Genomic DNA, 22402 nt, shown 5'->3' with positions numbered 1-22402 from the left:
ATATTAAACTGGGCCTAGTGCCATGTATAAACATACCTTGTTATTGTGCATTCAATACTAAGCTATTCAAATAATACACAGGTTCATATATTCATGTTTTTATTTTAAACATGTGCACTGCCATTCATAAACACACCTTGTATGATAATCATGCATACAAGCTATTCAAATTGACGTTTTTATTTTAAACATAAATGTGGAAACGAAAATGAGTGATGGCCTATTAGTGCCACTGCCATGCATAAACATACCTGTTATCTTGCATACAATACTGAACTATTAAAATAATGGACAGATTCATGTTTGGGAAAAAAATAATAAAAAAAATAGTCTAATCAAGCAAAAATTTTGCGGACCCCCTGCAGTACCTCCACGGACCCCCTAGGGGTTGCGGACCCCCCTGTTGAAGACCTCTGCCTTAGAGGATTGATATTTTCACTATTAAGGGCAGAGAAAAGATCAATTCGATATCATCAGAAATTGTAAGAGGGCATATCTGAAATATCCCTGACGACATTCAATGCCACGTTTCACGGAGTGGCGATCCACAGCTATTAATTCAGCACAGACTACATAATATTATCTTGTCATTCATGAGCTATAAAATCAGTCTTCAACAGGTGATATCAGCGACCTTTCCATAGAGCCTTGTGATATGACCAATGCTCTCACATGGCCTGGAAAAGTACATTTTCAGGCTCTGCTAATTCAATTTTTTTTTTAAAAGATATAAATATTAATATATGTTAATGTGACACATGTTAATAGTTCCTTTTATTTAAGACGAGACATTATATCTAACTCTAAGATCCGCATTTGAGCCGCGTTCGCATTAAGCGGTCCCTCTCTGAGCTGTAGTGACCTCGGTAGATGTCACCTAGCTGCTCATGGACAGCAGGTGGCCGATAGGCTGATGTGGAGTGAGTAGTAACGGAATTCATGAATGGATTAGTCACTGTGGTGCTAACAGCCGTCTGTCACTAGCTCTAACATGATGACATCTGAGTCAGATCAATAAACTACATTCGTTCATTGTTTTCAATAAATGAATGTGGGGAAGAATGCTCTTTTTTTTGCTGTGCGGTCTTGTGTTGCTCCACAGTGACAGCAAATAGTGACTGTTGTCTTTTGGCCCGACTGTGACGACATGGCGTTTGGTGGAGTAAGCTCTTGAGTTAAGTACACACATGACATGTTGTCATGGGATTTATACAGACGTTCATGTTCCCCTTATGAATTGTAATCCTTTTGTTTTATTATTATTGAAAAAGCATTCAAATATACAAACGTTGCAGATATACTCAATACAATTGTACAGAGAAACAAGAATATCCATTTATATAGATAAATCATTTTTTGTATTACTTATTAAATTAATAAAATTACAATAAATAAACTATATTACTAAATTATAATAAGTAATAACCATACGTTATTCTTCTTTAATTAAATCCCTTTACATTTTGAAAGTTTTTTTTCTTTTATATTCTAAATTAAAGAGATTGTAATATACTCTATACTATACTATTATGTAATCTATAATCCCGTTGATTATCCCTTTCGTCGTGCTGATCAAAATATCATTTTTTTTAATACTTTGCTTTGAGACCAAATTACCTTTTTACAACTAATATTCTCATTAACATCAGCTGTCCTTTGTGTTTGGTGCTGATAGCAAATCGTATCATGCTGAAGCTCAAATGTAATCCTCGTAAACATAACATGCTGATGTTCAGCATAATACCTGAATTACATTGTATTTTAACAATTCACTACAAGCAGTGAAGTTGCCACTTATGCGTTTTCTCCTGTTTATGTGACAAGGGAATAATTCTGTACCTTTTTTTTTTTCTTTCTTTCTTACTTTTTCAATACAACCTCATCAAAAACAAACTGCGTATTGTTCCTCCTGGTTTAAAGTCCACAGGGAGTCAAAGTGTCCGAGTTGTAGTTGAAGTGACTGTGTTCTCTGGTGTAACGGTGTTCAGCATACAGGAGTTGTTAATAAACGTGGATTTGTGCTGCTGGTAGAATTTGCCAAGTTCCTGAAGCTTTCACCGAGCAGCAGACTGAAACTTTTCCCTTTCATCAACTGGGAGTTTCATTTTTCTTCAGAGTACTCGTCATATATCACACGATAGAGTTATGAAATGTGTTTATTTTTGTCTCCGCAGTATGACAATCATGATTTCAACAGTCACGGGTTAAAAGACGGGGACTTCCAAAATGTAAGTGTCTTTAATAAATGAATAGATCCTGTGTTGTTGAACTGATGTCATTGTGATTGTATTTACTATGTTGTCTACTGCAGATTTATGTCTGTGGCTAAAAGGGCTCTGCTGCTGACCCTTTCTGTCCACTGACTGTAATCGTGTTGTGTTGTTTTTTTTGTTGTTACGTATTGCGCTGGCTGACACACACTTGTCAAAGTTTAATTCCGGATTATTGTGTCGTGTTCAGGACATGATGGGACAGTAGGCGGTGTGCAGCGCAGCGCTCAGTGTTTGTGTCGTTCTGGCTTTTGGGGCGGGGCTGAGACGCTGAGCCGGGTGATTCCAGGAAACCAGAGGTTTATTCTCTGGAAGATGCATGGTTTGTTGGAGAGGCTTAATAATGATTAAGTAATCCATTGCATGGACATGAAGCATAGGCGGTACACAACTGTATGCAGCCTTCCATAGAGTGTGTCCTTTTCTATTGTAGCAACAGGTACATTCCAGTAAGTGAAGAACGTTTGACTTTGAAATGAATAACGAAAGTCGAACAAAGCGACAGACGGAAGTTACACCGTTGTGAAAAAAAACAACCCAGAACAGCTTTCATTTGTGTAACGAGAGCCAGTGTGGACGCGACGGATCATTTTACATTATTGATATAATAAAGTACCGAATTAAAACTCTCCATATGGGCTTGAACGTGGCCGCTTACTGTGAGTTTACAGATTACCATGAGACAAAGTTAAATATAGCAAAATATGACTTAAAGAGAATGTGGAAATTAAATATGAAAACATATGGAGAGAAAAAAAAATGCAAATCTTTCCCCATTGGGCTGGGATCCATCCCAATACTTTTTAAATACCGACTGTACCGAATGTGTCTGTAGCAACTATCAAAAGCTGTCTCGTACTGAAAGCTAGCGATGTCTGGCCAGATTTGCAATCTTCTGCGTATTTATTGTAGAAAAACATGTTTTTATTGAGCCATAGAGGGGTGTCTAAAAAGAGTATGGTTTTAGAATCTGCCCTGAAACTCAGGTAGACAGATTGTAATCAGATGCACTGCTCGCCGTAATAATGGTAATGTGTTGTCTTGTGTCTAGTCTGAGGTGGGCAACGAGTCCCTGAACGTGTCGGAGAACATCAGGGATCCTCTCAGGTCCTTCCTGCTCACCATCACCCTGAAGGAAGGACGGAACCTGGTCATCAGGGACCGCTGTGGTAAGAGCCTCGTCTCACCACAGCTACTAATACTACAACTACCGTACCGACATTATCACTCTCACTCTCAGTAATGCTACCGCTATCAACAACTCCCACTGTGTTCGCTTTGTCATCCGTCTGTGTGGTGGTGATGATGATGACGACGACGATGATGTTACACAACACGGAATTGCAAGAAAAGGGCACGGATCATTTTACAAAGGAAGAATCGAATGCATACAGTCGATCTTTCTTTGTGTATTCATGTCCGCATGTAGTCTGTACTCAAACAACACTAAATCAACATGCCTGAACAAAGACGCTGGCTGTGTCGATGCAGGATGGAAGTTCTACAGTAGGAAACACAATATGAGAAGTGTAGTAGTGGAATTACAATCTTTTTCATGCATCACTTTAAAATAGGTGTTTGGTTTAACTTCCCTGCTAGTCGAGCAACTTGTTCACATTGGTCTCATTCTTATATTCCTGTCCCTATTGACACGTTTTTAGTTTTTACAGTTTGTCAAACTATGTCATCATGTATCATGTACATTTCTGCCCCAGTGAGTAAGTGGCGCCACCCGTGTTCATTTTGTCTTCCCTTCTCGCGCTCGTGTTGCAACTGGCGCTTGAACGCGTTGCACTCATCGTCATTTCAAAATCGCCGTGTCCTGCATCGCGTCTGACACAACGCAGACGTCATCGAAAGAGTCGTTTCGAACCTCTTCTCTCCTCATTGCAGTTTGGTTTCCTAGATCTACCAGACTTTTCAGACCGCTGGTGTCCGGCTGAGTGTTCTGACGTGTGACCCTGCCGGTGTCTTCGCTTGCTTTGACCTCAGCTTGTGTGTTTAGCCTTGGCTGGTTAACGATGGCCGCGAGTGTCTGTTTGATTAAACGCCACGTCATTGACTCCAGGGACACCCTAGACGGCCGAGTGTCGGGTTGACTGTGAAGCTCCGGTAACGGCCGGGGCAGGATTCCACACTGCATATTAGAACCTGTCTGAGCCGCGCCCTGCATTCATTGCAGCAGGCCTTTCACTCTAGGTCTAGGCATGCATTCGGATTACATTTCCTCTCTGTCTCTCGTGTGGCTTTGTGTTCACACAAGCAGCCTCTGTGTGAAGAGATAATGCAGAAAATGATTGTGGGAGGATCAAGGCGCGGGAGGATTTGGTTTCCCCTGCGTTATTGTTAAGACCATGGTCTTTTAAAAGCAGCGCATTACCAACGCTTTTATTTTTGCTCTTTGTTCAGATTACATAAACTGCTTTACGCTGAATGCTGTTTACTGATGGGCATCTTTTACCCGTTGTCCATCTTTGTTGTCCTTGTCTGTTTACATTTAGAGGATCGAAAAAATATCTTCTGATTCTGATGATTCATAAACAGTTTTTTGATGGACTGCTGCCCTCAGCTGGTCGATCGACAGAATAGCTAGAAGTCACAGATTTTACTAGCTTCCCCTCGGAAGTGTAAATTATTTGAAGGAGCGGCAACAAATGTGAGATGTAAAAATATATGCTGCATTCAGAATCCTGGTTCAGTCACCATCACATATTGTCCTACCTACATGTGATACAGTTGTCAGGAGACGCTGAGAAACACTCAGCCGCAGTCACTTTTTCACAGTGGAAGCCGACATCTGATTGGCTATTGATTCAGGAAGCTGTGGTCCCATCGGTTGCAAAGGAAAGAAACCACATCCTCCATACTGACACATTCGAGATGACACTATGAGCAGGAGGCTGGTCCTCCCTTTTACTAGAAACCTGTACATTTACTCAGAAGTGAAGACACGAGGGTAACTGGCTATTTAGAAGCCTAGGTTTGAAATCTGAAGCAGGCTCATTTCACCTGTGTGTTTTACTGTCAGTCACGATGACAAGTCAAGCCTGCTTTTGGAAGACAGAGCGATGTCCTACATTCTGTCAAGCTGTCACTATCGCTTCTGTTAGGTCTGATGAATCAATTCAGCTAATAAGATCCTTAAGCAGTATTATTATTATAATTATTTCTATTCAGGCTAAATTACCAGCTGCAGTGTGGTCTGTTAGTCAGAGCCACTATCTCCATCACCAACAGCAGCAAGAGGGTTGAGTAAATAATCCAAGCTGCATTGTTTTTGTACTTTATGAATCCTTGTCAGGTACCAGCGACCCGTATGTGAAATTCAAACTGGACGGGAAAACGTTCTACAAAAGCAAAGTGGTTTACAAAGACCTCAACCCCACATGGAATGAGACCTTCTCCCTACCTGTGAAGGATCTGACCCAGAAACTGTACATCAAGGTAACTAAAAGTTCCTTACTTTTACCACAGGAGAGTGCTACTGTTGTATTCCTGTGACATAGAGAGTCCTGCAGTAGAGGGGATAGGTATGTCGGTGCAGCTCCAGAGCCGTGCATCAGGGAAGACCAGTTTGCAGCCATATGTCACTACTGTATTACTAACAGCCTCCATGATGCTCTCTGTATTAACACTCTCCTGGTGTTTGGCGTGACACAGGTGTACGACCGTGATCTGACCACTGATGACTTCATGGGCTCCGCCAGCGTCACCCTGGGGGAACTGGAGATGGACAAGTGAGTGTCTCAGCGAGAGCCTGTTGGGTCTGCTATGTGTTGGAAGCAGTCGGAGGGTGTATTGCGTGTAGTTTATAAGCTGATACTGGGTGATAATGTATCAGCATTTAGTTTTCATTTATTTGTATACAAACACATAACAAATATTTTGATAAATATTCCTTAACCTATCATTTTTCATAAGAACTGTAACCATGATATCTACTTAGTGGGACAGATTGCTGTTGAAAAATAAACTCGGCAGTGCTCTCTAGTGGACAAACTATGTAGTGGACTCAAACATGTCTTTGACATTTGTATTCTGTTATTTCTTGGCTGAAATATATGCTTATAATTATATTTCTGCAATAAGCTACCGACCAACATGTTGTCTGACTGTATCATTTCATTTCAGTTTGTAATAATCCAGTGGTTCTCAACCCTTTTGGTTTGTTACTCCTTCAATTTCTGCTTGTCTGTGTTGGTGCTTGCAGTTTTCTCTTCGCTCACCCAAACAACTTCACGCCGGTCACTGCACTTCCTTTTGAAATCATCTCACTACCTCTCAGATCTGCGGCCTCCGTGGCGGACGACTGCCCCTCTCTGAAACATACCTGGTGAACTTTCATTTAACGTTTTTCTCTTCTTTTTTTGTTTCCAGGCTCAACGAGATGTCTTTGCCATTGGACGACCCGAACAGCCTGGAGGATGACATGGGGGTCGTGCTGGTGGACATGAGTCTGTCGCTCAGAGATGGAGACAGCAAAAGAGGCAGTGTAATATACAACACAGGGGACACTTGTCGAGCATTGTATTTATTGCACATGTATGGTTTTACCCAACTGTTGTGTCTTCGTCCTACTAACCACTGTGTCGTTTTGTTTTGTTGCTAACATGCACGCACCTGTCAGCAGCGGTGGGCCCAAAAACGAAAACGAAGTGTTACGGTATGATGGAGGGAACACGCAAGACAAATATAAAGTTACATCCACTTTGTTTGTTCAGCATTCTACCGAAGTCTGCCAAATGTAAAAGAGCGAGAGAGACCAACATTTTGTTAAGAGTCAAAGCTAGAGTTGATCATTTTATCTATTTTTCACAAGAGGGCAGCAAATGACCATGTTGTCATTAAAGAAAGCATACCGAATAAAATCAAGCAAAACATTTGTGACGAATATCTTTAGTAATTCTGAGATTAAACATTGAGTCATGAACAATTAGTGCTCACTCAGATACTGTATGTATAAAGCATATCAAATACTGAGTAGAACCACACCTTCACTCATTTAAACAAAGTACGTGTTTTTCTCCCCATGCCGACTCAATACACAACTCACACAACAACTGCTGCCCCAACTACTTTTATAGGAAATGAATTTAAGTAACACTAAGTAAGTGTTGAGTCATTTATGGTAGAACAGCAAAATCAATGTAAATCAGCATTACCTCTTCCACCCAACTTAATATTTCCCGGTATTATCTCAAGGCAAATAATATTTATGAATGATTTTAGTGTTAAATATTTAGTTCTACTGTACATTATATCTTTTTTTCCACAGTACATTATATATGTGAGCTCCTGGCGTTTTTCCTCTTACCTGTACATTTAATATAACTCGCTACCATTTGTAATTCTTTGAGTTTATATTTTTTATCCGGCCTCGGACAGTCTAAAGAGTCACGCTGCATCGGGGTCTTCTTGCTAACCCAGTAAACATCGGGGGATTTTCTCATGCACACAAAATCCACACGCTACGCAGTGTAAACACTCTACATACTGCATTTTACGTCAGAATTAGTATGAATAGTATGCAATTTTTGACAGGCCCATAGTGTGAGAGTCAGCACACTTATACTCAGTGGTGTCAGCTACAGCAACATCGATCTAAAAGGTGCTAACGTTAGCCGCCACAATCTGCTGATCATACCAGACCAGAGGTGATGCTTATGAATTTGACTTTTCATTTATAAGAAGAAGCATATGTTATTTCTTCTTTCTTTTTTTTTTTCCAAACATCAACAAGTGAAAGAAGTTCAATTCTATATTTGTGACCCTTGGGGCAGAGTGCCACAGAGCGGCTATGGGGAAGAAGGGAAGTATTGAGACTTTAGCATCGTTGACAAAACAGAAGATTACCAGCAATATCCATAAAATGAGTGTGGTGGTTGTGTTCTGACTTGTCACTCGCCCACAGAGCAGCGGCTGAATGCATTTCTGTAGTTTGATTTCGTAGTGCAGCTCTTTCTGGAATCGGCACATCTGACGTCTTTGCTCATTCAAGACGATATATCTACAAGTTCAGTGACTGGGTTGCAGCCCCATGCTTGTGCGTTTGGAAGTAGTAGTTGTCATTACTTAACACTTGCACCTAATAAATTGGCCGCTGTGTGCACGTCCCAGATGCTAATTGTGCTCTGCCGAGTGCATTCGGTGCGGCCCGTTAATTGAAACGTTGTCCTCCTGTGCATGTGGCAGAACAGACTCAGACAGGACATCACTGTCAGCTTGCTCTGCATTAATTGAATCTGGGTTAAATACATCTCCCTACAGTGTGGTGTCTTCATGTAAGCTTTCAGCTAATTATCTCAGAATATGGCTCCCTATTATATATGGAAGAAAGACGCTGCTCTGCATTGTGGCTGCTGCAGGCTTTACCTAATCTCTCAGTGAACTGAAGTCTCTTTTCACTGGAGGAGAACGGCGATGCTGCTTCATTCGGCCGTCTCTCCGATGGGCTCTTCGGATTCATGTGGCTGTCTGATATAAGCTTTTGTGTTTTATTGGGGAACATTTCTAAGTGGAATCCCCATTTTATTTACTGCACTGGTTTGTGTTGCGTTTCCTGTCGTTCCTGTCTCTGCATGATGCATGCATGTGTTGTTCTAAAAGATAAGATAAAGGTAACGGGTTGGTAAATAGATATTCTGGTGTTGCATATGAATTTTCTATTTGCATTCTGAATCTCTTTACCCCCCCCCCCCCCTTTTCCTTTGTTTCACATCCCAGTCGGGAGGCTCCTCTCAGAGCTTCCGTCGGTTGGAGACTGTGAGGAACAGTCAGCTGTGGACTTCTGTTGTGTCAGTGACTCTGGTCGAGGGTCAGGAACTGCTGCTGGACACTCAGGGAGGTCAGCTCTTTGTTCGCTTCAGACTGGGAGAGCAGAGACACAAGAGCAAGGTACTGGATGTAGGACTAATGCTTTCCATCTCCTCCACTCCCCTCCTCCTCTCCAATTGTACTTGTTCTTAAACCCTCTCCACTCCTCCCCTCCTCCCTCCCCCCACTCTCTTTTCTTCTCCTCAGACTCTCCCTCCTCTGCTTCTTTTCTCCTCCTCCTCTAATCCTAGCCACTTTTCTTTATTATTTAACCTCTAAACTCATATTTTTCTTCCCTAATCCTTTCCTTGTCACTTCCCCCTCTCCTTTTGCAAGTGTATAATTATGCGTATCTGGTAATGTATTTGGTCACGACATGCAAAGTGATTGAGACGTTTAAAATGAAGTATTGGAAATGTTTAAAACCAGACATTTTTGTATGAACGTCTTTATTAATAATATTGTATATTTACCTTGATATTTGCATTGTATATTATAATGTATTTTAGGCAGTAAATACCATGCATATAGTTTTGCATTCACATTTGCCATACTGTCCGGAGTAATAACGAATACAGCTGTAGAATAAACTATTTAAAAGAGCAAATGTTAGGGTTTTAATGCCCTTATGATCTCTGACGTGGTCACAGATCATGTATGACAGAGAGCAATGTAAAAAGATAAGAATGGATTTTGGTGTGTGACACGAGTTGCTTTGATCACTGCTCATCCTGCCAGCTGGATGATGTCTAGCAGCGGCGCTCCCTTTCTTGCGCTGCGGCTGCTGTCACTGATGGTCGCCTTGCTATTCTGCAACATCATCCATTGCACATCAAAGCTACATGCTAATGAGCCGTGCAGTAATTACTTTTTATGCCTTCATGTGTGATGCAAATTTCTGATGACGATTCCTGACTCATGCATGAGAAGAAATCATTCACACACCAATCGGTTAGAAAATCTGGACATACTGCAACTGGTTACCTGGTTTATTTCTGAATAATATATTCAAAATGTATGACAGTACTATGATTTATAGCATAACATGGAAATCAGCATTTTGTGATAACTGTATTTGAATGGCTACTCTCAGCATTCAATGCGCATGCGTGTGAATGAGAAAATATATCTTTCTTTTATGTTTCATGTTCTGACCTCATTTTTTTTGTATTCAGAATCACTGCAAAGTGTCCAACCCTCAGTGGAGAGAAAGGTTCACCTTTAACCAGTTCGTTGACAAGCCAGAAAACCTGGAGGTGGAGCTCTGGTCCAAGGAAGGACGGAGGAACGAGGAGTGTTTGGGAACGTGAGTCTGCACTCCGAACTTGTGTGTCTGTATGAGTTGTGTGTTGCCCTTCAAAGCCAGTATGGGAACAGTCTCAAAACTAGTGATGTGATTCACCTTGCCACAATACACCTCACATTGGGAACAAAAAAAAAGATTTGACATTTCCAGAGCAGCAACCCTTGATTTTCCACTTGATAATTTGGAGGCAAAAACCAGTGTCAGCCCAGTGAGTGGTGTGTCCTGACAGGGGCAGAAACGGTACATGTTTGTATCTAAGTGAACTGTCAATATCGTCTGGTGCTGCAAGGATCTAAGGATCTAAGGATGTAAGGATGTAAGGATGTAAGGATGTAAGGATGTAAGTGTGGACCGGTATGTTCGTCTTGTGTGTGTGTGGGTGTCTGCACATGTGCACACTGTTGTGCATGTCTGTGTCACGTACATTTTTAAATTTGCATGACTGCAACTACATCTGCATGTGTGTGCTGCAGTATGTGAAGGCCTTTGTATATATGTGTGTGTGTGTGTGTGTGTGTGTGTGTGTGTGTGTTTGTGCGCACAGGTGTGACGTTGACCTGTCCAGGATACCGTTCAATCAGAGGCAGCTGTTCACACAAAGCCTGGACCAGGGGAGAGGGCGCTTGGTCTTCCTGGTCACACTGAACCCGTGCCGCGGCGTCTCCATCTCTGACCTCTGTGCCGCTCCGCTTGACGAACCTCATGAACAGCAGAATCAGCTGGACAACTATGTCAGTACCCGCGCTGCTGTTTACGTTCTATCTGTACGGTGCGGTTGCATCACTTCACCACCTACATGTCAGTATATCATAAGAGCGCTGGGAGTAGGAAGTGGGGACACCCCGGACTCGATTCGGCGTCGCGGCTTACGTGATCCCATCACAAGATGGTCTCCAGTTATCAGTGAAATCTTTTGACTCTATTTAGAATCTGTGTCGGTCTAAAGATTGTTAATTAAGGCAAGTGAAAGCCCACTGCCATTGGAGATAGGAGTGAAGAGAAAGGCATGTATGGTAACCTGTGATACTTAAGTGAACATTTAGTACAAAGCTATATGTAGTTTTAGTCTGAATATGATAAAACGTGCTTAGATTTAACAAGTGAAGTGAGCTTTAGGACATTTAAGTCTAAACTGCTTCCAGGATTATTGCAGTGCTCTCTGTGTTGAAAGACCAAGAGATGGCAGTATCTGCCAGGTAATGTGCTGAGAGTCAGTGTTGAGCTGAAGGGTTTGACATCAGCCAGGCGGTCATGCACTGAGAAGCTCTGTTGTGTTGTCTTGAGAAAGTAGACTCATTGAAAAGAAAACAGGTCCAACGTGAACCCCGCTGGTCAACTGTACTTGATGATGTACAGATGGGAGGGGGGGGGGGGGGGGGGGTAAATATTTAGGACACCGCTGGAGATACCAGCGCATTACAATCCATCCTCAATAGATACTGTTATCAAAAGCTGCACTTAAAGTCCAATGCCTGTTTTTTTTTTTTTTTTTTTTTTAGTCTATAAACTAAAAATCATGCATTTCACCATCAATCATTTTTCCAAAGCATAACATAGATATGAAGGTTTTATATCGTGTTTTGTCATGATTGTCTCGCAGCCGCTGGTTTGAGTTCACGCTAAAAAAGTATGAAAATAAACTCGCAGTGACTTAAAACGTGCTTGAGATGAATAATCGATCATGGCAATGCAATTAGAAGCAAGTACTGTTTTAGACAGTATGTCTTGTTTGTGTATTGCAGCTAAATTCAAACATTTCAAGTCAGCCGCTGGAGAGAAACCTTTCTACTGCAGAATGAAAACGAGTTCAAGTTTTTTTTAAAATGTTCCAAAAACATACCGTTGCGTCTAAAAGCACTGCTTTTTGTTGACCGTCTCTCAAAATCTCAGATGGCACAGCTTCCCCAAAAACATATTTCAGTGCCTCTACAACATTTACCATAACTTCTTTAAACTCATTTCTTTTGTCAAGATTAGCAACGTGTGCACACAGCCTGTTGGGCACTGAGGTGGGAACAGACTGCATATGAAGAGTAGCACAGGTCTGTTGTTAATGCTGTGGATTTATCTTCTACTGCGCAGATGATATAGATTACATGGTTAATTCATGTATAGACGGACACTCTGAATATATTTTTTGTATTCCAGATTTTTTTATTTCAAGGATTCCCAAACATTGTGAGATAGGAAATGCTTGAAACATTTTTTTTTTTCCGCACTATTGCAACGCCTGGCTCATATATCCTATGATTTAAAAAAACAAAGGAAGCAGAGGATTGTGAAGGCTTCTGGTGGCAGTAGTTGCTCTCTGATGTTTTCTATTTTATGGTAATGTCTCTGAACCCCCCCATGCTTCCCGTCTGTCCCCCACAGAGTTTGAAAAGGTCCCTGAAAAATCTCCGTGATGTTGGTTTCCTTCAAATCAAAGTTATCAAGGCTGCAGATTTGCTGGCTGCTGATTTAAACGGTACGTCACGCATTTGGATTCATTTCTTTTGTTCTTTTGTTGCGTTAAACGGGACAGAGGGAGTCTAGTGTGAAAGTATTTTTTGTTGTGGTGTTCTGCAGGCAAGAGTGATCCCTTCTGTGTGTTGGAGCTGGGGAACGACAGACTGCAGACCCACACAGTCTACAAGAGCCTCAACCCAGAGTGGAATAAAGTCTATACATTGTCAGTTTGAGTCTCTCTTTTAATTCCCTCCCACCACATCTTCTCATTAATACAACGCGATGTATGTACGTCCACAAATTAAACTTAAGGAACACTGTGGCCGTTGTGTGCTCCGGTTGCCGTGGAGTACCTGACCCGCTTGTTTGTCTCCGCAGCCCCGTCAAAGACATTCACGATGTTCTGGTGGTGACCATCTTTGACGAGGATGGAGACAAGGCGCCAGACTTCTTGGGAAAAGTTGCCCTTCCCCTGCTCTCGGTATACTCACTACCTCACTAAGAGTCCATCACGCGGACAATAGACCAATCTATTTACACTCTGTGTCTAAATTAAAGTGAAGAGGGCGATAACACTCCAGCACGTTAAAGACTCGCTAAGATGTAATGCGGCGTGACTGATGGTCAGGTTCATGGGTGAGTTCAGCACCTGACGCCCCTTTTCTGTCCTGCAGATCCGCAGGGGACAGCAGATCGCCTTCCCGCTGAAGAAAGAGGACTTAGGTGGGCTGTCGAAGGGGAGCATCACTCTGGAGCTGGAGGTTATTTTTAACCCTGTAAGTAAGAGTTCAGCCTGCAATGAGGACATGAGTGCATGATGGCTAGGAAAGATAGGCCCCCATTCTGTCTGCCGTCTGCTTCTTATTGCTTCATGACTATTTTTTTATTTATTTTTTTATCAGGTCAGAGCGAGTATAAGAACCTTCCAACCAAAGGAGAGAAGATTCATGGAGGATAATCCCAAATTTTCCAAAAAGGTTTGATGCAGCTCTGATACATTTTATAAAACATGATTGTGGAATCATCATTTTGCAATGATGTGGAGCAGCGTACGCTTACTTACAAAGGGTAGAATACCCATCAAGTCCATTAGTGCTGAATCCATTCTTCAAAGTTGATCAACTGAACATTTTGACTTTTTCTCTCGTGATAGTAAATTAAATATCTTTGGATTTCAGACTGTTGGTAGGAAACAAAACAAGGGGTCTGATGATGTTATAACTTTTTGACATTTATCGACCAAACAATGAATAACAATAAATGTACGAGCAGATTATTGCTAATGAAAATGATTGTTTAAAGCTTTAAACTCCAGAGTGTTAAACGTTACAAGCGACCAACAGTAAAGAGGGCGAAGGTCAGAGGTCACTGCACTTGTGACAATAATCATGTGATGCTTAAATCATTAAAATTTAAAAAAAAAAAAAAGGAGCTAAGAGAGAAAGAGGTAGAAAATAAGTTGTTGTCGATGTTTTTGTGTCAATTGGCTTTTCATGAACTAAACATTAAAAAGAAAACACGGTTCATGAAGTCGTTGGAACGTTTTACTTTTCTTTTCTCTGGAAACCCAACGCCTGCACTTTGCCTGAATTAGTTGAATTGAGCTTTAATTGACCCCAACTGTGACTTAGTTTGTGTCCACCGTTCTGCTACATTAGTTTGATATACAGTGTGCAAGACAGGGTGCGAGACAGGGTGCCTGACTGTCTGTACTTCCCACAAAGACTCATTGTTGTCAGACAATACATTGCTCGCTAACGCCAAAATTGGCTTCCACACTGAGCGCTCGCATCGCAACGTTCGGGGTTTCCTTCTGTGTTCATGTTGAAAGTCTTGGTTGACAAAATCAGGTCAGATTACTGACATCTTTTGCTTCCTGACCACAGTGGCTCATGCTTGCCAAAACCTACCAGCTTCTCCACTATTACACTAGCTGACTGGACGTTTCCTGTTCTGGCATGAATTAACAAAAAAAATGAAAAATATAGCAACCTATACGCAATAAAACATCATTTTGAGCACTTTTATACACATTTTAAACATAACTACTCTAATATTTATGTGTCGCGTGTTCATCTGTGTCTTTCAGGTGCTGGCCAGGAACGTGCTGCGCGTTCAGACACTGTTCAGGGCTATCAAGTCGACTTTGCAGTACATCAAAAGCTGCTTCCAGTGGGAGAGCGTTCAGAGGAGCCTGCTAGCCTTCCTGGTGAAGTGCTTTAACTGCTTATCAACATGCTATCTGCATTACCCTCTGTTCCCCCCCCCCCCCCCAAGCTGCGGAAGACGACCGCAGTCTGGCTATCCCCTACTTGAACTCTCCCAGCGAGATTGTTAATCAATGCGGCGTTGGGCTCAGCAGAAACGCAGGCTGGGCTCCAGCTCCAGCGCTGGAGTGGACGCTTTCGGTGTTTGTGTGTCTCGTGGATCCAGAGCTAAGCCTCAGCTGGAGAGAGTAGAGTCCCAGTGGAGTCGAGATAGAGTCTATTTTTGTTCTACTTCCCTGACAACTCATTAACCCTCCGTCCAATCTGCGCACGGTTTGATTTAGACACCATTATGCAGACAGAAGTCCAATTAAAAGGCTCTTCAGAGATAAGGCTTATTCTCCATCCTCCCGTTGTTGAATACAAGTGTTCAGCAAATGCGGAGACAGACACACGGGAGAATCCTCTCAGGCCTTGTCTTTAAACTGTAAAGTGGAGTGGGTGCTGATCTTTTTGACATCGTTCTCCACCAGATCACAGCTCGATTGAAATGGCACACAGCAAGTTGTGCATTAACTATGCAGGCAATCAAGGTCATGGAAAGTTCTTTTTGTTTTTGCGACTACCGTCCTGTAGATGGCACTAAAGTTTTGCAAAGACTTGTCAAGGGGTACTGTACGCCGGCCAATAGTACAGTTTGTTCAAATTGCTGTGAAAACTGGGAGCTGCAGCACAGAGCTGCTATCTGAACAGAAGCCACGCTTTAGCTTTAGCATTTAGCATTTAGATTTGTGATTTCGGATCGCTTGGACGTCTAGAAACGGTGTCGTCCAGGACGGGGTCAGCAGGCAGCGTGCTGTAGTCAAGTCTGGAAGAAGACATTGACACTCTAGTTAATGCGCAGGTGCTCACAATGGAACAGAACTCTTTAGGAATACCCAACCCCCCCCTCTTATATATATACAATTAACTATTAGGGATAATATTGTTATTTTGCCTGACAGATCAGACACACACACACACACACACACACACACACACACACACACACACACATTTGATCACAAATCATGCAAGCATGAACAAGCGCACAATGTGCACACACGTCCTCCCACTGCATCTCAGTGTTTGAGAGACAGTACCATCTGTACTCGTGTTTTCACACTAGCGCACCCTGCCATTTCAAGCCTCGGTGAGAAGAAATAAATGCCTGCTTAATATCTCCACATGAGCAAAGCTTCGCTCTGCATGACGGGCTACCTGCAACATCTGCCCATTGTCAGACACGTTGGTGCAGAGCGTCTTTCAGTCAGCGTGGCGTTCTTTAGACGTACGGGGTTATCCCAGCGAGGAGCCACGATCCTGGCCGCGTTGGTGCCTCTACCCATTGAACTACAATAGGCCGCATGCGTAAAAGGTGCAGGGACTCGCTGTTTTAACTTGTCCTTTTTTTTTTTTTTTTTTTTTTAATGACTTCCCATAATAATGACAAGCTGCTGTTCAGCGACGGTTCCGCGGCCCCGCTTTAAAACAATGAATGGTGTGAATGATGTCAGTGATTTCCGTGCTCTTGGGTTACCGCTGTGCCATGCGAAACCTTCCCCGAGCATACGTGTGGAAATCCCGCTGCATTCTGAAACTGCGCTACCCTTTCAGTTCAGTAGCTCTAGCCCCCCCCCCCCCCCCCCCCCCCCACCCACACACACACACACACACACACACACACACACACACCCCCTCTGATCTGGATTGTATTTCCAGAGCTCTTTTTTTTTGCTGTCAAAGACTGTGTAATGCCTCTCAAGCTGAAATGGGCTGCAGTTATCTCAATCTTTATGAGCTGGGTATACATTTCCACCAAAGCGTGACTTGGCTTTCCCTCTGTCCCGGCTCCCCCAGTCATTACAAAGTCCTCTCTAATAAAACATAACCCTTTCAGCGAGGAGTTGGTTTCATCTCCTCTCCCAGGCCCTGTTTTGGCGCTTGATAACACAGACAAGAGCATGCTTGGCTTTTTGCACATTAAAGCTGATGTTGGTAGTGGCAGTGGTGGGGAGGTTAGGATCTGCCATCTTTTATGTCAGTTGGTGCCTCAGAGAGGAGAGTGATGTCTTTACCAGATGTCCACTTCTATTTTTATTAGCATATAAAAACCTGTAAACCCTTCCCCACGCCTTGTGGCGCTCTGCCATTTTGGCCGGCGCTGCCTCTCCAACGGGATTATTTCATCGGCCCGTTTAGCCGTGCCACTGAGCCATCGCAGGCCTTTTTTCTCTTATCCCTCTTATCCATTTGTACCTGAGCCACGCACAGGTGGAATGCCCATCACAAGTGCCATTACGGATGTTAATGACATATCCGCACACAGACCCCCCCATGTGGCTGCAGTCAATCGCGCGGTCGTCTTTAAAGTACACAAGATGAGAGAGGCAGATCAATTAGACGTATGTGGTTAATGTCAGTGCATATACAGGGGGTGGAGGGAGACCCAGTCCAGCTGAGCAGGGTGGTGGCCCTGCACAGCGTATGCAAAATAACAGAAAATGTACGTAGGAAGCAAAAGGCTTTGATAGTGGCAGGGTAGCCTTCATCAGCTTGACCACTGCTAATTAAATCGATAGTAGATTGGATCAACCTTTAGCTGGCGGGGATTCTGGAACTATTGAAAATGTCTTTGGATGTGACTTAATGAAGAGCAGCCCGTTTCATACTCCCGCCCCCCACTTGTGTCCGACCTCACTGATATCTGACCTCTGTGCCCCTACTGCCTGCAGGTGTTCTTGGTGACGGTGTGGCACTGGGAGTTTTACATGCTGCCCTTCTTCCTGGTGCTGCTCATCTCGTGGAACTACTTCCAGATCCGGTCCGGTCGGGTCAGTCAGGACGTGGTGAGTCCAGAGCCACTCCGTCGGCCTCGTCCATCTTCTCCTCCGTCGGCCAAGTGGCCTGCTGATTCCTGTTCGGACTCCTTTTTTTAAATTTTTTATTTAGTGGAAAAGCAGCTACCTCCACCACATTTTGTTCTCCTAATTAAACGTCTGTTTCCATGGCAACCAGCTGCACCTAGCTACATAATAATAAAATATCACATAATACATAAGCATAGAAAACTCAGTGAATAGACTAATGCAACATATCATTATTGACTCAGCTAATTTGCTTTGCTCGTCCTTTACTAACACCGCTACTTCCTTTATTCATTTTAACGTCTGCTTCTGGTTATTGTCCTGAATCCTCTTCTTCACTGTAATTGGTCTGTAGCCCTCTTCTTGTTGCGACTGGTCAAATTAGACAAAGTTTTTAGCACTCTGCTTTGAAAAGGTCAAAATTCACACTGAGACCGGTCTCCGTTTCACGGAAAATGGGGACGGTGCGTCTCTCGTCTGTCGCTCGGTGTGGAGTAGCAGCTGTATTTACTGTACACGGTTAGACACAGACTATAGGTTATAGCAAATTACATACGCAGTGCACCGTTCAGACAACAATGTGCTTTATTGTGTCGCGAAATCAGGGAAATATGTGCTGATTTGCAACCGTGTGGGGCTGTAACAATAATGGTTATTGTCTCCATTGATTATTAATTAATGAATTGTTCAGACTATTAAAAGCCAGAAAATTGTGAAAAAAAAAGTTTTTGGAGTCCCATGAGGTGCTTTCAAGTTATTACATTTACAATGATTTAAAAACGATGATAAATAAGTTCAAGTGTTAATCAATTATCAAAATTGTTGGTGGTTAATTATGTCAATCGACTAATCGATTCAGCCTTAATGAATATGCTGTATAGCCAACACTGCAGAATATTGAACCGTTTACAACAACAAACGGATCCATCATGAGACATTGAAATCATTTTATATGCATGTCCAATAACGCATCAAACTGCATGCTAAGGTTCGTGTAAGTGCAGCCAAAAACAGTGGCGTGACAGAGAACTCGAGCTTAACGATTAAAACTCTCCGTAGAGCTGACAGGAACTGCAGTCGGGAGATCATTCTCTGTGGGTTTGTCTCTTTGAGCAACACCTTCCATCTACACGTAACCATGTGATCCACCGTTAATATAAAAACATTGATCACTGCCGCCGTCGCGTATGCTGGTCCAGCAGTGCCAGTTGTCCTTCGGTTGCCTGGTTTTGTTGTGAACAAAGCCAACATGTCAGTCGGCTGTCCTGCAGAGTGTTTTTGGAGGCCGACCTCAGGGTCACCGCTGATCCCTGCACTTTGTCAGCTGACGACCCCCTGAGCACACTGGAGTTCATACAGAGTCAAAGTGAGGCGAGGGGTATAGTGTAGAAAATATTGACTCTGACTACAAATACAGTTCTTCTTTTTTTCAGGACAACATGGATTTGGGGGATGAAGATGAGGATGATGAGAAGGTATGTGTAAATGTTTTTTTTTTTTTTTTTTTTTACAGTTATTTGTTGACTAAGCATCTGTATTTCTATATGCTAATGAATAGAAAAGAAGTTAGCTTTATTTGGACATGTTGACAAAGGTGTCTGCCTATGATCTATGATTTTATCTGGCTAAGCTCTTTATTCAGTACTAAATCCTCAGAAGCATCGTGGTTCCTGCCAGCCACGAGTTGTATTTCTTTTTTTTCTTTTTTTTGTAAACTTACCGAAAGACATTTGGGCTTAATGAAGACCTCAACAGCCCGTTTCCACATGTCACAACACATTCATATGCTAATAGAGGAGTGGGGGGGGGGGAAGGTTCTGCTGCATTTGGGAAAGTCCCTGAGCTTAACACACCATATAATACCATCAATATGGAACTAATGACAGCACTTAGACATGCTTTTTCAAAGCTCATTTTCAAAGTTGGTGTTGAAAGTGTGACAATGCTTTTAACCGATGAAATATTCCGTGGTTTATTGTAGACGTTTTGAATGGCCCGCGTCGGCCTGATGTGAAGTGGTTCTCATACTGGTTTCAGTGGGAACATGACCCTGAAATGACTCGAGTGGTTTAGGGCAGTGAGGAGGCTTGATGGATATTTGACTGAGGTGAATCTAAATTGTCTTGCATGTGGTTTTCGAGACTGATAGTCCCTGTGCCTGTGGAACGTCCCAGGTTTGATCCCCTCTGCAGCTCTTTTCCCAGGCTCGTCTCCTACGTCTGGATGGCAGCGAGCCAGCGGTCCCTCACGGCGTTTCTGAGCAGAAGCAAACGTACATCGCAGAGATCACATGGTGACAAAGACCATGGCTTTGTCCAGTAAACAGTCCCCTGATAACCACCACCCCCACTCCTTTCTTTAGTCCTCTAACCCTCCCTCGCTCTGCCCGTGTTTGATGTAGACATGCGGCCGCGTCTCCGTCTCATCGTCTGTCTCTCGCTCCGGAGATCTGCAGAGAGTCTGGTCTCCTCGGTTTACTTTAAAGCCGTTCTTCCCTCCTGGGATCTGGACTGTGCCTGAGAACAGGACCTCGTCTCTTTCATAATGTTAAGTCCAGTCCCGCTCTGAAGAGCTTTCACTTGAAAAAGCCTTTTTTAAATTTGCTGTTGAAGTATCTGCCTTTTACGTTGAGATTTTGCAGACACTCTTATCCTTAGCGGCATTTAAGAGTCTTTCAGTGTTTCGGTGTTTTTCTCTGAGACACTTGGATTGGCATTATTATTATTATTATTATTATTATTATTATTATTATTATTATTAAGTCTGGTAGGGAGGAAATCTGTGGCCTGGAGAATGTCTCCGATATCTCTGACCAGATAAAGCTGTAAAAGCTTTATTAATACAAACCAATTCAAATCAAGATATTTATGACAATCATATTTGATCTACTTCAGAACAGTTTTATTTATTCAGTGTGATAAATAATACTTTAACCTTTTATTTCACAAGGGTTTATTTTTGTTTATGACCAAATCATCTTTGTACTACAATTACATTGATGTAAACTAACAAAAGTATTTGTTTTTGTAATTGTTTGTACATGATGGTGGTTTACCTCCTTTTTAATCTGAGTTATGATACTTTCAAGAGTAATTTAATGCGCTGCGTGTCTGACAGTCTGTCACCAGATGTTATAACAGCTATCTATCCAGCACAAACCTTTTATTAGATCCATGAAGGCCCAACCTGTTATTTTTTAGATGTGTGCTTTTGTTGAAATTCTAAAACAATTAGCTGCTGAATATGATCTACTCTCCCCTCCATGAAATTCCACACTAATACAAACAGAAACAGTTTTTAGAAGTGAACACGCCTTTCCGAACCTTCTGCTGTGGACCGTCTGAAGCGTTTGGTTTTGTGTTGTGCCGTAGGAGTCAGAGAGAAGAGGGCTGATGGAGAAAATCCACATGGTCCAAGACACAATCATCACCCTTCAGACCCTGCTGGACGAGATCGCCTGTTTTGGGGAGAGGATTAAAAAGTACGAGTTCAAGATCCGCTGTGAATTACAGCTCACCACATGTATTTGTATTTCAGCTACAGGCATTTCAAGTAATAATGAAAATGTACCATTTCCTAAATATTCTCATTTTCCTCTCTCGTGATTATTCAAGAAAAACAAGTCTGCATTAGAGGGGCCTCAATTCCATGTTCTTGTTACGTTCTGTGTTTGATGTACAGTCAGTGAATGAGGTTCTTCCTCAACACCTCCTGATGTTCATCATCTTTTTTTTGCCAGCACTTTCAACTGGTCGGTGCCGTTCCTGTCCAGCCTGGCTTTCCTGATCTTTGTCATTGCAACACTCCTTACATACTACGTCCCTGTTCGCTATGTCATTTTAATATGGGGTGAGTCTCCCTTTCTATAGTGTCAACTGTGTGTGTTTTGTATGGACGTGTGTGTTCATCCCATCCGTCCACTAACACGTCTAATTTGTAATTTGCTGCCGTAGTTCTTCCGCATTATCTCCTTTACATTAGCTGCTTATAATGTTAGTAGTGTATGAATATGAGTGTTTCCTACTGTTCAAATTGGATAGGATTATTGTCTGAAAGTAAAATAAGAAAAAAGGCACACGCTGTAGTGCTCTTGCGTGAGTCTCCTCCGCAGCTACTTGTTTGTGTGGAAACAAGGAGCGCAGCCACAAGAGACTAGTCCTAATGATATGTTGGTGTGAATTTCTGTTTTAGGTATCAATAAATTCACCAAGAAATTACGGAACCCGTACAGCATTGACAACAATGAGGTGCTTGATTTCCTGACGAGGGTGCCTTCAGATGTGCAAAAGGTAAGCCGCCGCTGGATCAGCCGGCCAGGAAGCGCCAAATCCCAGAGCCCGCTAGCTTTGCATTTTGCTAAAACAACTCCCAGGCATTCATCACTCGTGTCTGTATAATTAGCTTCATCTGTATAATTATGTAGCCCCGTATAATTTCTGTTGTGCTTCGGTC

The 22402-nt window shown here is 42.5% G+C and overlaps 1 protein-coding gene across 2 annotated transcripts in view; it reads left to right on the top strand.

Annotated features, from left to right (window-relative positions):
- The window catches only part of LOC137887395 (multiple C2 and transmembrane domain-containing protein 2-like), a 34452-nt gene that overhangs the window by 10075 nt on the left and 1975 nt on the right, over positions 1-22402 (top strand). The window contains exons 3-22 of one of the 2 annotated variants that reach the window (XM_068730347.1): positions 2175-2228; positions 3322-3439; positions 5572-5714; positions 5931-6007; positions 6648-6762; positions 6901-6933; positions 8994-9164; positions 10259-10389; positions 10934-11120; positions 12763-12856; positions 12958-13060; positions 13216-13318; positions 13512-13613; positions 13740-13814; positions 14927-15046; positions 17819-17932; positions 19384-19425; positions 21322-21431; positions 21690-21799; positions 22142-22239. In XM_068730347.1, coding sequence (XP_068586448.1) covers positions 2175-2228; positions 3322-3439; positions 5572-5714; positions 5931-6007; positions 6648-6762; positions 6901-6933; positions 8994-9164; positions 10259-10389; positions 10934-11120; positions 12763-12856; positions 12958-13060; positions 13216-13318; positions 13512-13613; positions 13740-13814; positions 14927-15046; positions 17819-17932; positions 19384-19425; positions 21322-21431; positions 21690-21799; positions 22142-22239 — 2100 coding nt within the window. The remainder of the gene's footprint in view (positions 1-2174; positions 2229-3321; positions 3440-5571; positions 5715-5930; positions 6008-6647; positions 6763-6900; positions 6934-8993; positions 9165-10258; positions 10390-10933; positions 11121-12762; positions 12857-12957; positions 13061-13215; positions 13319-13511; positions 13614-13739; positions 13815-14926; positions 15047-17818; positions 17933-19383; positions 19426-21321; positions 21432-21689; positions 21800-22141; positions 22240-22402) is intronic. The other variant, XM_068730348.1, reaches the window with a different exon arrangement.

Source organism: Cebidichthys violaceus, unplaced genomic scaffold (assembly GCF_023349555.1).
Source record: "Cebidichthys violaceus isolate CVI_PGR_0920_01 unplaced genomic scaffold, fCebVio1.0.p SCAF_5, whole genome shotgun sequence".
Classification (NCBI taxonomy): domain Eukaryota; kingdom Metazoa; phylum Chordata; class Actinopteri; order Perciformes; family Stichaeidae; genus Cebidichthys; species Cebidichthys violaceus.
Note: the sequence above shows the minus strand (reverse complement) of the source record. Positions and strands in the feature narration are given on the sequence as shown.